Source organism: Seriola lalandi, unplaced genomic scaffold (assembly GCF_002814215.2).
Source record: "Seriola lalandi dorsalis isolate HSWRI2012SDOR001 ecotype SW California unplaced genomic scaffold, Sedor1 jcf7180002054585, whole genome shotgun sequence".
Taxonomy (NCBI): Eukaryota; Metazoa; Chordata; class Actinopteri; order Carangiformes; family Carangidae; genus Seriola; species Seriola lalandi.
In genome coordinates, this window is record NW_019525138.1 from 696,334 (window position 1) to 712,136 (window position 15,803).

The 15,803-nt window shown below is 42.1% G+C and overlaps 2 protein-coding genes across 2 annotated transcripts; one reads left to right on the forward strand and one right to left on the reverse strand.

The window, feature by feature from the left end:
* Positions 1 to 545: 545 nt before the first annotated feature.
* On the forward strand, positions 546 to 4,695 carry adoa (2-aminoethanethiol (cysteamine) dioxygenase a). The gene is made up of 2 exons (XM_023418803.2): positions 546 to 1,142; positions 2,758 to 4,695. Exons 1-2 carry the CDS (start codon positions 807 to 809, stop codon positions 3,214 to 3,216), a joined length of 795 nt encoding a protein of 264 aa, XP_023274571.1. The 5' UTR covers positions 546 to 806; the 3' UTR covers positions 3,217 to 4,695.
* A 6,419-nt stretch (positions 4,696 to 11,114) lies between these two features.
* Positions 11,115 to 13,688, reverse strand: egr2b (early growth response 2b). The gene is made up of 2 exons (XM_023418855.2): positions 13,327 to 13,688; positions 11,115 to 12,996 (listed from the first exon to the last, which is right to left on the reverse strand). The coding sequence occupies exons 1-2, from the start codon at positions 13,487 to 13,489 to the stop codon at positions 11,828 to 11,830; spliced, it is 1,332 nt and encodes a 443-aa protein (XP_023274623.1). The 5' UTR covers positions 13,490 to 13,688; the 3' UTR covers positions 11,115 to 11,827.
* Between the last annotated feature and the right edge of the window lie 2,115 nt (positions 13,689 to 15,803).

Here is a 15,803-nt window from a genome sequence, read left to right on the forward strand (position 1 = left end):
CTATTTGTATTAACAACAGATTATTACATTTTTTTTGATTAACATTTGGAAAGTGAGAGGGATGTGAGAGGGTGGCATCAAGAAGCAGGATGTGGATGTGAGGCAGAGGTACCTGGTAAGGACCAGGGTCAGGCAGGGGTCACGTGAAACAGCATCAGCGATAAGTGGTCAGGGTTGGGGATACGGTTTGCTTAGCTGCGGGTTGAGGTGAGGAGAAATACGTCACTTCCCTAGAATTTACTCGCCAACCCTGCGGGGAGTTCAATGGCCTGTCTGGCCTTCCCCTCTGCTACTCGGTGCAGCCCTCAGGACCTCTGGGTAATGTAGTCTCACTGAAATGCAGGTTATGTTATTTTTTTTTAAATATTTAGGTATGTTGGTATATTCCCTAATCTTACACAACTACATAGGTATGTCTGTTAAAAACTGTCTGTGAAGTGCCTCACTGTCCATGTTCATACGCGTTAGATGTCTTCGCTATCCTCTGATAAAACTCCATATCCCATGAAGCTTTTCGCTTCGTGCGCATGCTCCATGGACACGAACGAGGACAGGGGACGATGGAAAATGACTACAGGGAGGCTCTCATCTTTGGCTGGAATTAGATATTATCACTATGAACAGTGTGTTATTTTTTTAAAAGCCATTTCTTCGTCGGTTTTAAGTGTCAACCGAACAGCGCCAGAGGAAACCTGCTGACACTGGAGAGTCTCAAGGCTTTTTTTTTTTTTTTTACCACGGTTGTATTTGTGTCGGGAACAGTGCCAGAGACACACTGATAACCGTTAGTATTTTCCGCAGCCAGGATGCCGCGTGACAACAAAACTCCTTTGATCCAGAAAATAGCGAAGCAGGCCTACATCACCTTTAAAGGCCTCAAGTCTTCGGCCAACGGGGATAATACACTGACTGCGGACCAACAGAGTGAACTCATCTCCTTAGTGACCGCGGTCAGGGCTGCCGACCTCAAAATTGCACCCCGGAAAAGCAAAGCGAGCTCCGCGGCAGCAGGGCTCCAGAGCCCCCCGGTCACCTACATGCACATCTGCGAGACGGAGGTGTTCAGCATGGGGGTGTTCCTCCTGAGGACCGGTGCCTCCATACCACTGCACGACCACCCGAACATGAACGGGATGCTGAAGGTCTTTCCACCTCGTGTCTAATATGTTGTGGCCTGTAGTGAGCCACTCTGTGTGTTTGTCTTTGAATTGTTAATAGATAGAAAAACAGCTAGAAACATGTTTTTAAGATGAAGCTTATGGCTCAACGCGCAAATTGAGACGCGAAACTGTTTTGTGACTCATTCATTTTATAATTTTATTAATTTCATAATTCACCAAAGTCCTCCAGCTTCAAATGTTTTTGGAGTTGTGGACCTTTAACAAAACAAAGGTGACACAGCAGCTAAACTTTTGATTTTCAAATTCGGTTTGTAGTAATTATTATTTTCATTTGTTGTATATCACAGAAAGCTGAGAGAGAGAGAGAGAGAGAGAGAGAGAGAGAGAGAGAGAGAGAGAGAGAGATGTTGGGGACACTCAGCCATCCATTTCTACTGTCACAGTAACCACCACAATGCTCACATATCCAGGGGCCCAGCGGCCCCTGTGTGCACACAGAGGGCACCATGAACACTAGTAATGCACCAATACCAAGGCTGGATTACCTGTCCTGGGCCCCAGACCCCGAGGGGCCTCAAAAGCTCCAGCTTCAAATCAGCTCAGTGGGTCTGCTGTTGTTAGTTAATTTTGTGTAGATACACTGTTAAATCAGATTTAAAGAGCTTTTTTATTTCAGTTAATGTGCTCACATTGTGCATATTCCTGAATTAAGATGTGTGTAAATTGTTGATGTACAAACTTACCCTCTTTTAGTTAAATGACAGGTAGTTACAGCCACATGTTACCTAACATATTAAAGAATCGGTTCTAAACACTGAGCTATTGAGAGATTCTACACTGAACGAGAAAATCAGCACATCAGTCAGAATTCAGAGTGAAGCTACTGGATTCAGTATCAGCAGAGAAAGGCTATGCACCTATCCATTCTCTTCGTAACTCTTGACACTGATGGGTTGCTTCTATGATTTGGTGTTCCTCTTATTAATATCTCATTATTGAAAATATATCTTGTTAATCTTCCTTCTGCACCTGGGCAAGCTGAATATTTCCCCTAAGGACCCATAACAGCAGCCCCCAAGTCATCTCGCTTTGGCAATGGAGACTCTGAGAATTGGAAAGGGGGCACAGTTGTTTGATTCCATGAGGTAAAACACATTGTGGAGTTCCAGTTACCAGCATGGAGCTTGGCATCTGATTGCTGCCAGTGTGAAAAACATCTGCTTTATAACGAGAAATTTTACAGTGTATCACTCTTCTGCATTTCATCAATATAACTTCACTGAAAATGAACAGCAGTACTTTTTCAAAGTCATGATGAGTCAATTTTATGCCTATAGAGGCAACTGTGATATTTTAGTGTTGCTGGCCTTGAACATGGGTCATGCGCTGTTGTATAATGATAAAACAAAGAAGGGGGAGAGTGTGCACATCCATCCCCAGCAGGGTACAAAAGATAAAGAGGGGTTATCCATATACTGAATATTGCAATCTGAAAACGTAATGATGAAAAAAAAAATCTATCCTAGGAATCCAGGGAAAAGATTGATATAAGAAGTGGAATCAGTAGATTCAAAGTTGACTTTGTAATTGTAAGAAATTGTAATCATAAACTGGTATGTTGTGTTCCTTTCTGCAGGTTCTCTATGGGAAGGTGAGCGTACGCTGCTTTGACAAACTGGAGGACAACTTGACTGTCAATGCCGTCCCGCCTCATTTTGATCCCCCACTGACCTCGCTCCAGACGACCTCCCTTTGGCGCTCCATTCTCCGCTCAGTTGCAGAGTACTCAGAGAACAGTGGGCCATGCCTGCTCACTCCTCTGAGGGATAACCTCCACCAGATCGACGCAGTGGAGGGGCCAGCTGCTTTCCTGGATATCCTGGCACCGCCATACAATCCGGATGACGGGCGGGACTGTCACTATTACAAAGTTCTTCAAACTGTGGCAGAGAGGCAAACAGATGGAAGGAGCAATGAGGAGCAGAAGGAAGAGGAAAAGGAGAAAGAAGAGGAGACATGGCTACTAGAAGTCCCTCAGCCAGAGGACTTCTGGTGTGGTGGGGAACCCTACCCAGGCCCTGCAGTCTCTTTCTGAATGAAAACTCTGAGCACTGCAGTAAACACCAGTGATAATATTCTGATATCCATCCATCCAAAATGGTAAACTTTGTGTTGTCCCCTTCCACAGGAAGGTCAAACATGAGGGTCATTATTACCTGCAACTCAAAAGAGATTGAGTGCCTTTCTCAAGGATGCTGCAGCAAGGCAGAAGCTTGCAGAAAGAGGGACTTGAACTCTGACACCACATCACAATAAGGACCACTGATCTTCCTTCCACACGCCTTACACTAGAATGGCATTCAGCAGAGTGCATACCTCCGCCAAGGCCAAACAATCCTACTCACGTCTGGCAGAGCCAGATTATTATCGGTCTATCCAGATTATTATATGGATCTGGAGATTATTATCTGGATCTGCACCAAATTATAAAAACTCATAGATCTCAACACCATAAATATGTTCTTTTTTCACACCAAGATCCAAACATTATTTCCTGAAAAATTGATGAAAATGTTGAAAAATGCCTGCAATTTTAAGGAAACTGAATCCAAATTTAATGGGTTTCGGCCAATCACCCATTCCTTTACCAATTTAGCTGTAAATCTGTTCAGTACTTTTAGTATAATCCTGCTGACATACAAACAAACACAGATGAAAACACAAGCTCCTTGGTGGAGGTAAAAACCTTGTCAGTACTGGTAAAAGTATTGAATCCAGGAATTCTCTTTCGAGCTATGGTATTCTTCTTTGGACCATTATGTTGCCTTGTGCACACATGAATGTCATTAGTCAAATGTTCTGTAACTGGTGGGGTCATCAGGGTCTCTGTTGTGTGTCCTATGAAGCTTAGACAGCCGTTCACACATGATATTTCACTGTGCTGCAGTGGACCTCCACACTCTTATGTGTCTTAATGCCAAAGCCTGTAACTTAAATCATACCTGCCTTATTTGTGAATATTGAATGTATACTTCTTCAGACTGCTATTTTTATCGTACACACTAATTTCTCATTCCAAAGTGCACACACTACATTATACGTACTTTATTTTTATTTCTGTGTGTAACTTATTCCAGGTGACATGGTTCCCTCACAGGTCTGGACAATTAAGGGAAACAAGCTGATGTTCGGCTCTTTCTACATATTGGGTGATGGTGTTATTGTCATTTCTGCTAATGTAAAGTGATGCATCATATTAAAGACGGACTAAAATCTTTAAACCCAGTCTAGAAACGGTAGTCCATGAAAAAGTATTTTACAAAAAGAAGCTGTGTCAGGGAACATCAACATTTTCATGGTATAAAGCCAACACACGTAGACTTTCTTCACTACCTTTTACACGTAGATAAACACTTTATGATTCCTATCTCTATGTTACATAACTTTATATACTTTGGCCTATATTAGACTCCACACATGTGCCAGTTTGACAATGATTCTGTTACTCTGATGATGAATGTAAGTGCAACAATAAAGTAGACGGGAATACTCATTTAATTTCTGTTTAATACCACTGGTGTTGTCGTCTTCTTGACTTTTTGATTTTGGTCAATACAACATCAAAATGGCTTTTACTTTTTGATCCATCAACAAACTTTTCCATGGGTCTAAATGAATTTAAAGAATAGAATCTGGTCAGTGGACAGTTTGACTTGTCCAGCAGGAAAAAGATGTGTAATCTGACATTAATGATGCGGTGGAATTCAGCCATCATGAGTTGACATCATTCACCTGTGTTTCTCCTCCTATGACATGCTGTGAAAAAGAACCAGTCAGGCTAAAAGGCTTATACAGGCTTATGACCACAGCATGCAGATGGACTTGTTAGTTAGGGATGTGCCACTAAACAGGAAGTGTTTTTGGCTGATCCACAGATGAAGCTTTTTCTTTCAATGGACTCTGTAGGCCAAGTTAAATATATTATGCCCAGTTTGAGTCAATGTCATTATTATTTTGACTTATGTGAAGTTGGCTCAGTCAACCTACAAACCTACTTCTGGAGACCTCTGAGGTGTCTGCACAACACTAAACATGTTTTGTCCATAATAGATTGTAGGTCCCTGTGACACCTATAGTGTATTTTTTTTATATGTGTTAATGGAGCTCAGAGATTAAATTACAATGTAAAGTGATGCCAGACATTTTTCTGAATGTAAAGATCATTATTCTGCTTATTTTCTCTAATACAAAGAGCAGCTATAAATGACTTTTTAGATTCATTTGTCCATTGGTTTAAATAATCAAGTTAAACTGGACCTGTCCCATTGCTGTGTCCAGTTATGTTCTGTGGATTCCATATTTCACTTAGTAAGCTGAAGCAAATTGTTGTCATTATAATATTATATAACAATTTATATTTAATTGTAATAATTATCATAACTATGAAAATAAGACCCAGGTTGTAAAAACAGACTTAGTCCAGTCAGCGAGTCACCAAACTGAATCTGCTGGAAGGTTTAGGTTTTTCTACTGTCACTGTACACTTACCACATGGGAACGACATGTTGAAGCCAATATTTGGAGAATGGTCAAACTGCAGAGCTCGCATCGATCTGTGAAGAGAGCAAGGTCTGTAGAAGTGTGCTGCATCACTTCCTCTGCTGCCACAGCGCTATAAAATCTAACAGGTTTACTCCTAAGGGGCTTTAAATCCAAATTGCTCTGCATGAGGGGGTCAACACGTCCTGTAGCTCTTGTGCTACAGCAGAAATAAAATCTCACCTGTTTGAAAAGCACACAGAAAGTGGAACCTTCACATCCTAATATATGTTCACAAAAATCTGGACCCCGTACATATGCAGCCTCAGTGGCCCCCATTCCTCTTTTAATCTGTGCAAACTTCTGTGTAGCCTGATTTTACTATATTTTTTCAATGATCACTCGTTAGCATTAGCATAGTGCTGCAACGGGAGTATATTTGTTCATTTTAGAGCAGGAGTGGATTAAACCATGTGCAGTGACAGTACGACTGAGAGGCTCTGATATTGTTTTACATACAATTCAGACAATATGTCCAACTGAGTAATGCTGCTTAAAGTCCTGAGCACAGATTGTCAAGGCTTGGGTTCCCGTTGGCTCACAGACCTGGGCCCCTCACATGTGATGTCTACAGTTGGTCAAAGAGGTCAAAACTCCAGCAACACTTGCAGTATACAGACCAACTTTTGAATACATTTAAATAGGGGTAAGTATGGGACATTAAAAAAAATAAAACAACCAACGATATGCAAACACTTACATATCTACAGATGGGGCTTCTACAAAGATGGGTTGGGAATATAGTCATGTGGATTTAGACCAATTTTTTGTGTCAGGCTGGTAGAAAGGTAACGTGAATGTCTAATTGAGGACATGGGTGACAACATATTTAAAGTAGTTTATAGAAAGTGCACCTAAGGGTGCTACTTAAGTTTGTACAAGAGACCTCGTCTCAAAATGTGTTCATTTGAGTTTTGATGTCTTTAGACTTTTTCCTTTCTCTGTGCACCTTGGAAGTGTGAAGTTGTTCACATCTACAGTTGGACCCTTAATGTCACAGATGTTAGAGTGGAGTTAAATGAGAAAAACAGGTTAACCATTGCAACCTGAACTGGGAAAGGTATGTTTATGTTATATTTAAGAGTTGAAAAGGTAGAACATTAAATGAGTTAAGGGAAATCCCTAAGATAAGACGGAGGATTCAGTGATCCGAAGAGTCGAACGCAGACAGAGAACAGTAGAAGAGAAAAAGGTCAACGTCCGGAAAGTTTTCTCCCACACGTTGACACAATAGAATATTTGTGGTGCGGCTTGAACATTGTTGTTAATTTGTGGTTCTTATTTGATCTGGCATAAAATTTGAAGAAATCAGTGTAAAGTTGAATATACAATATTTGTTGAAGCCAGGTAGAGCCCTACCAGAGCCCTGGTAGAGATGTAAGACGCGGAGATTTGAGTTTTTACCAGACCATTTAAGTCTGGTTATATTTATTAGGAAATGTTTCCTGATTTGGCACCAAATTAGCATGCAACAAGATAATGAGACAAGTGCAGATGCAGCGGTGCACACTGACCATCATGAACCATAAACCAGCTATATGCTGGGTGGGGGGTGGGGGGTGGGGGGGATACAGTGGTGGTCTTTGTTCAGCTCATGATGACTTTCTACAGTGTTGCTCATTTGTTCTTGTGGTGGAGTTGACGTCAGAAGAATAAAGATGTTATAGATTACTGCAGGCTTCACCGCAGTTTCTTATGAGCTGGGAAATGTCCTTGTTTTCTGTCTTCTCCTCAATCGAACAGTCTCATGTGTGTGTGTGTGTGTGTGTGTGTGTCCAGCACAGAGAACGTCTGAGAGATTTTTAAGCTACCTGTCAGAAACTGAAAACCACAGCTTCCAATACAAAACTGCTTTATTTACACTCTAGATATCAAGACACAATATGTGACAAGAGCTTCAAATTAGATAAACAACATATATATGATTTTGTATGCAACTGTGTACCAGGTGCAGTTATACAGAGTAAACTGAACCATTTCCTGGCATTTAATCATTCTCAAAACACAACTGCATGGTGTGTCTATGTAGCTGCACTTTAAGTACTGAGAGTCAGAAACTAGATTTGGTCAAGTGTCAAATTATATTAACTAACAAACTAACTAACTAACTATAATATTAACAGACTGGCTGACTCATTCTAGGTCGTTACTGTTTATCCTGGAATATTTAGCTTTAGGATTAAACTGGCTGAATGACCACATCAGATACCTGCTCCACAACAAAACAATAACCAAATCTGTTTTTCTGTGATGTTCAGCCAACGTCATCACAGTTTATCTGTCTTGGATGCCTCAAACAGTGTTTCACATGAGTCTGACACCGAGTCTGTCTTTAATATTAGCTCCAGTTTATTTAAGGATTAGGACTAGGGAGCTACTCTATGGCACAGTTATATCTACTATGTGAATAGTGCCAGTCACTTCTTGCCTGTTCATCCACAAATTCAACTCAGATAAAATGTATATAGTTGGGCATAAAAAAGAAATGAATCACCTTAAAATATCACTTTATTATTTTCATTTATAAACACATTTAATGACTTCACAAGACAGTTTGTCCCATTTAATTTTAAAGGCCTTTTCCTGTAGCAGCAGATAGTGGGTCTTGTGTAAATAGTGACATAATTTATCTAAATCTAAGCTTGAGCAGTATTAATCAATTATGACAGGTCAGCATAATAACAGGGAAGGAAAACAAATCAACATCAGAAAGTCGCTTTGGATGTTTCAGAGTTCAGCTTCAGAAAGTTTGCACACACGTTTGCACTTTTTTTGTTTTTTTGCAAAGCAATTAAAAATCAAAAGTTGAAATCTCTCATTTACAAAAGTACTCAAAGCCTATGCTGTGGCTGCAGACTGTGGTCAGGGTCTTCCTGTTTGCTTTAATTATTCTTGAGATCTGCCTACAACTTGATTGGACTCCATGTGTGGCCTCCTGTCAGAGTTTCAGGAGCACAGTGGTCTCAATAACTGTGAAATGGGAGAAGTTTGGAACCATCAGGACTCTTCGTAGAGTTGGACCATCCCGCCAAACTGAGTAACTGAGCAAGAAAGGCCTCGATCACAGAGGTGACCAAGAGCCAATGGTCACTCTAAAGAAACGGCTGCTGGAAGGATGAACTATCTCAGCAGCACTCCATCAATCAGACCTTTACAGTAGAGTGGATAGAGAGAAGCCACTGTGAGTAAAAGGCATATAGCAGCCTGCTGCAGCATTTAAAGGACTCTGAGAGCATGAGGAAAAAGATTTTCTCTGATGAGACAAAAACACCAGGCACCGCTCATCACCTGGCACCAGCATGGTGGGAGCAGCATCATGCTGTGGAGGGCTTTTCCTGAGCCGGGACAGAGAGACGGTCAGAACTGAGGGAAGGATGAATGAAGCCAAATACAGAGAAGTCCTTGAAGAAAACTTGCTCCAGAGCAGGTGACCTGAGACTGGGGCTGCAGTTCACCTTTCAGCATCACAATGACCTGAGGCGAACAGCCAAGACAACATTGGAGTGGCTTCAGGACAAGTCTCCGACTGAGGGGACCAGTCAGAGTGTGCAGAGACCTGAAGACAGCAGTTCACAGACACTTCTCATCCAACCTGGCGGAGCTTTAAGGATCTCTCAGGAAGAAAGGAATAAACTATCCAAATCTAGGTGTGTCAAGCTTGTAGAGACTCACCCAAGAAGACAAGGAGCTGTAACTGCTGCCAAAGAGGCTTCTATAAAGTAATGAATTAAAGCTCTGAATACTTTTGTAAATGTTAGATTTCTTTTTTTGATATATAAAGAATTTGCGAAAACTTCTAAAATCAAATTTTCACTTCGTCATTATCAATTATTAGGTGTAGATGTAACATATAATATAACAAAATGATGGGAGAAATGGTTATTTTATACATTTACAAACGAATCGACAACACAATAAAGTGAAGGGGTCTGAACACTTTCTGAAGCCAATTTATCTAAACTGCTAATGGGTTACAACGGGCCTTTACTTTGACTCTAATAGTACTATCCATAAAGTACTAATATTTTATGGGAGAAATGTGCCAGAAAAGAGACTAAAAATATAAGTAGATTTTTCTGAAATTTCTTCCAAGCACAGGAACTAACCATTTTCATGTGGTCCATAAAATGAAGAAGCTTTTGTTTTACTCAAATAAAATGAATCTCACTTAAACTTTTGTAAAGTTTACTTTACAGCATCAGTACACATTCTCTAAATTGGTTCCATTGTGTGATGAAGCCTTTAGATGCTAAGGTAAAGCACCATAAATGATTGTTATTGCACAAGTGAAAAGAACCACATCCTGGAGCTTATAAATACACAGAAAACAACAGCAGCCCAGTCCTGAGAGGCATTAGGTGTGTGTGAGTCACAGACAACATCAAAACAAGAAAACACACCTTCAGCTTGTAAAGGTTTAGAAGGAAGACCAGCTTGTTTCCGACGCACTTCAAATGAAAAGAAATATAATTTACACAATCATCTATAGAGGATCAGGAAGTCACGTCCTCTGTCGTTTCCTCTGAGGAATTTACATACTACTATTAAAATGTAGGCTGCCTAATATCTCTTATAGCTACACACCGATCAGCCACAGCAGTGAAACCAGTTGATCCGTGTAAGATGATGCCAGTATTTTTAGATCCAGTGTATTATACTTTTAGGCCAAAAAATGAATTGCTAAATAAGTAAAAACAAAGGAATAAACGAAAATATAAAGGATCGAGTATTTCTGTGCCACATTCTTAGCAGCGTTAAGGCTTTGAACAGCATTTAGACCTCCACACTGGGAAATAAACTTATTTATGTATATAAAAATTTAACTGTTATAGTTGGATAAATTGAATATTTTAAATAGTGGGCTGAACTATTTCTAAAATCTTTGCAATATATCTATTTATGAATTTACTGAATGATGAGGTTAATTTGAATTCATATATATAGTCGCCATTGTTTCCCTATTTTTTCTTACTTTTTTCTCAAACACATGATGGTGTTTTGAGACGAATGACCTGTATTAAATATATGAGCCATGAAGAATAGTTCAGCTATTTTCTGTTTACTGCGACAAACTGCGGACTTCTTTTGTTGTGGCTGCAGAACTTAAAGCAAAACTATTTGCATGCGAGATCATCGCCTGTTTATAACCTGATGTGACACCTAAATAACAAGTGAGTGGGTGAAAACTCTGAGTCACTTATGCCATGGGTGACGCAACGTGGGATTTACCCAATAAATTTCCAACATTAAGTTTTTTTTTTTTTTTACATGTTTTATAAATGTAGATGAAACAATTTCATTTGCCACTTTCAACCCGCGCACGTTTGTGTTCCATGAACGCATCACGGCTGACACGTTAGTTCTGAGTGATAAACGAGACTGATATCGGCAGTGTTTAGCATCCTCAACATTTAATAAGTCTCAAAACACACATCACAACAAAACTGTCAAGTCGCTATTAGTTCAACATATTTACACTCCAACATGGTTTTTACACGTGAACCACAATTGCTGAACACTGGGAGTTACACGAGACGAGATGTGTACAAAAATAGAAAGTCTTTCACCTGTACATATTAAAAGACAAATACACACTGCATGAGAAGCGTCCTTGAATCAGTCAGTGTACAAAAAGACACGCAGCAAGGCACTAAAGGGGAGATACAGTCATCAACAAACTCGTTAGAATCAACACTTTGTCAATTCAATAACTTAAAACAGATTTCTTTGTTCAAAACGTTATTGCAGTTATTTCACATTTGAACGTGCAGCCTGTGCGCGCTCAATAAGTGTGGCGATATTTCAAAATCCCCTTTATTACAACCGCCCTTGTATAATCTCATTTATTAATGGCTATATTTACTTGTATGTTCAGTAGACTGTGCAGGCAAAGTGCATTCGTGTCAGTCTGTCTGTCAGTTCTGGAGCAGGGATGGATGGATGTGCGTAATTGCGCACGATTGCACAGACATTATTGTTTATTCCCATCCTGGTGTTTAGGCTGTTATCTTTAGTTCACAACAGTTTCAGTCTAATTATTCGATGCTTGTTTCCTTTTTAGGGGTTAGTGTGCGTCACGCTGCCATGGTGACAAGAACATTTTCTAACTATGGACAGATCCCGTTGGTTGCGCTGATCCCGCCTGACGGCCGCTCCAGCCCGCAGCTGCCGGACGAGGAGGAGGACGAGGAGGAGACAGTGGAGGACTTCCTCTCCTTCTGCCTCAGGTGGATTTTAGTGTGTCTCTTCCTCTCGTCGCTCCTGGCGAACTTCCGGCCACAGAAGTCGCAGGCGAACGGCTTCTCCCCCGTGTGCGTACGAATGTGCGTGGTGAGATGGTCACTGCGGCTGAAGTTGCGCATACAGATCCGACACTGGAACGGCTTGTGTCCAGTGTGGATGCGGATGTGTCTGGTCAGTTCGTCAGAACGGGAGAACCGCCGATCGCAGCCCTCCGCAGGACAGGGGTACGGCCGCTCATGGATGGGCGTCTTGCTGGGTCTGTTCGGGTACTTTCTGGGTCGCAAGATTGGCCTCAGGGGCAAGTTCTGTGGGCTGTATGCAGAGGGAAGCCTCGGTGGCCCTCCCTCGGCGCCACCACTACCCGGACCCCCCAGCGTAAAGTTCCTGATAGTGTTCAGCGGGGTCAGGGGTGGAGGGACGCGGAATGTATCGAGCGGACATGGGCCGAACGGTTTCCGATCCTGGATACCTGCCGTGTGCATGTCCCGCTGGCAAGCCGGCTGGAAAAAGCCCGAGTAGTCGGGGATGATGGGGAACAGCCCCGGCGCGTCTGAGCTGCCAGGCTGCTTGGGTGAGGAGTAGGAGGGTGGTGGGTAGGAGGCGATAGGACAGGTGGAAGTGGACAAAAAGGCCGAGGGATCCTGGTACACCTCCCCGCAGCCAGAAGATGAGTAAGGAGGTGGGGGGGAATAGAGGTGATGGTGATGGTCTATCTCTGCCTGGTTCTGAGCCGCCATGGTGCAACTCAAATTTCCGCTGGAGAAATGACTTGGAGATCCTGAAGAAGCCGGGGAGGAGGACGCTGAAGAGGAGGGAGGAGGAGGAGGCGGCTGGGCCACGTTGAAGATGCCCGAGACAATGTTGATCACTCCCTCGGGGTTCCAGTTACCTGGATACTGGGAGTCGATGGAGAATTTTCCCATGTAGGTGAAAGTCTGGTTGCGGTGGGGCGCGGGCTGAGAGAAGCCGCTGGAGTAGGAGGAGAGGTCCAGAGAGCGCTTCTCTGCGCTCATGTCCGCGCTCATCAAGCCATCTGCACAGGAAAACAAAGCAAGTCATTAGTGAGGCAACACAAACAGGATTAATTAACCTGTTCACACTAGACAGGAAAGTGGGCTTTAAGTGGAGAGAGGGCAGGTGCGTCTCTGTTCCATTACGCACGGACTCTGTTCTTATCATGTCATTACGAATATACGAAACACAGCCTGTGAACTCCCTTTTTTTCACTATGACAGGCAGAAGAAAGTTGTAAAGTTGCAATTACTCAAGCGTTCGGGGGATATGCTAGACAACTTTAAATACGTGAACAATCCACATTTCTTCAGCAAACACTACAGGAGTGTCAAACTGTGTGTCGTCTTACCTGCTGTCACATTAAGCTGGTCGTAATGTGCCAAGTCTGTGTTGGGGAAGATAGCCACAGAGGTCGGCAAGCTGGTGGCCATGTCATCCACCGAGTACACGCTGTCAGGATGCACGAACCCCCCGAGATTCAACGGCACCTTCTCCAAAGTTTTAGCAGTCATTTTGAAAGAGAAAAGCTCGTGTGTAGTCTCTCTCTCTTTTCTCTTCTTTTTTCTTCCAAGTTTATAACAAACAACAGTGTGTCAACCCAGCCGCGCGTGGGTCACCACTGCATGTCTCTGCGTGTCACCGGGTGTGAGAAGATGAGCTCCGTGTGTGTGCTGCGCTTCATGCGCTCTGCTGATAAAGTTAACTCTTGTAGGGAACGCGGGCCCTGGCACTAGTTTGTATATATGGGGAACCTTTTGAATGCGGCCATACGTCATTACCCAAATATGGAGTGGGAGGGTTGATGGAAGCGGAGAGGGGAGAGGCGCTGCCGATGCTGATTGGCTGAAAGGCTCCGTGACGATTACAAAGGGAATCACTTGTCAATGGAGAACCCGCTGCTCGAGGAGAGATAAAGCGACTTTTCCACTCGACGTTAAACAGCAGCAAACAACCAAAAAAAACTACACAGCAACAAAACATGATGCAGAGAGAAAACACTGCTTCACTGCATTCAGCTTTATTTTAGTTATCATTCTTTTTTTACATCTACATTCTCATGTATCTTCTGTTTAATCGCGCTCTGATATCAAAAGAGGAATTCCGGTCGAGCTTCTTAACCCATAAAAGGTTGAATCCGGTAAACAGAGGAACACCCCCCATGCTCCATATTTGGTTTTGATTCCGGAATATGATCATCGGAAAGTGACGAGTTTTACCGAGCTGAGCGAGAAAGAGAAAGCCGCTCTGGTATAACCACAATTAAATGAGACGGACAGACGAGCGGAATTTACTCCTTTGGGTGCGAGAGGCTGTATGGGCGCGGAAACTTGTGTCAGTCTGATTTGACTATGCTCTAGGAAAGAATAGCTTTGGTTCGCTGACGAGTTAAATATAGTCATTTAGAGATATTTATAGAGCTCAGCTAAAGGAAACCAGTATTTATAGAGGCAGAGGTGGGGGGCCATGTGAAATGAACAAAGGGTGAATTCTAAAGGTGACAGTGGGTCACACAAACAAACACCTGACACTAAGTCATAATATGTGAAATATGGTGATTCATTATGTAGTAGTTTATTTGTAGTGTTTTTCCATGCTGCTACAACCTCTGTAATATATACTGTGCAGTTTGTAGTTCTTAATTGTCAGTCAGTAAGGAGAATTGTGTGCCCTCCTGTGGCCTCCTTAAGAAGTCCCCCCCACCACCACCACCCTTTCACTCACACACATACTCAGATTATGGACTCATTCTGCTCGTTTGATCTTGTAAAGTCCCTCCGTGGGTGGACAAAAGTACAAAAGTTGACAGACAGAAAACAGAAATTATTGGGCACCTTGGGTGGAATATAGTTTCCATTGTGTGTGTGTGTGTGTGTGTGTGTGTGTGTGTGTGTGTGCACAATTCACGGACTGAAACTACTTCTCAGTGCAGAGCATTCTGATGTGAGGATGGTTGTGCTGAAGCTAGGTTAGATACCAGGTGAGACAGCAGATTAGACACTGACCACGCTGACATATTATCTCAGCCATGAGGAAACACAACAAATCGTTATATATTTTTGTGAGAGCGTTACCAAAGCCTACCAAATGTAAATAAATAACTGTGAGATAAATACAGAGATATTCTTCATTATGGCACAACTATGCTGTCTGTGTTGTAAAAAATAACATTATAATGTGACCAGTGACATTTTAATGGTATATACACTATTTTCATAGTACATACTCTGTGTTCTGTTCTATAGAGATTAAAAAAGAAATAACAAATAAATTGGACATTTTGGTCTTAAGACTAAAGAAGATTTCTGAATAATATTCACAAATAAGAAGCTGTATATCATCTACATTCTTGTAAATTCAGGTGAAGATCAGCTTTTGGATGATGATAAGACATGAACTCTGGTGTCCTGCATAAGAGTCAGCTGGGCTGCACACCATTTCAATCAGAAGAGACTGATGAGAGGAACACAAGAGTATGAGAAATTCATTGTGAACAGAAGGAATAGACTTAGGCACTCAGACCCCGGCAGGAAGTGGATCACTATGGGGAATCGTCTAAGGAGCAAGGTGCTTTCTATTAGAGGAAACACCCCTGGAGATGGATGCTGGTGATGGTGATGAGGAATGGAGCTCAAGGATGGGAACATCTTTATAAATGGGAAACTTCTTATTATATAGTTTGATTGGAGATGGTCAAACATCCACAGCTGAGGTGGTGAAAGGGTGGAGGTGGATCACAAATTCTTTGCGTTGTGACAGTTGATGACAGTTGAATGACAACAGAAAGAGAAGATAGTTTTAAAGTTTGTCAGCTTACGTGTGATTGGC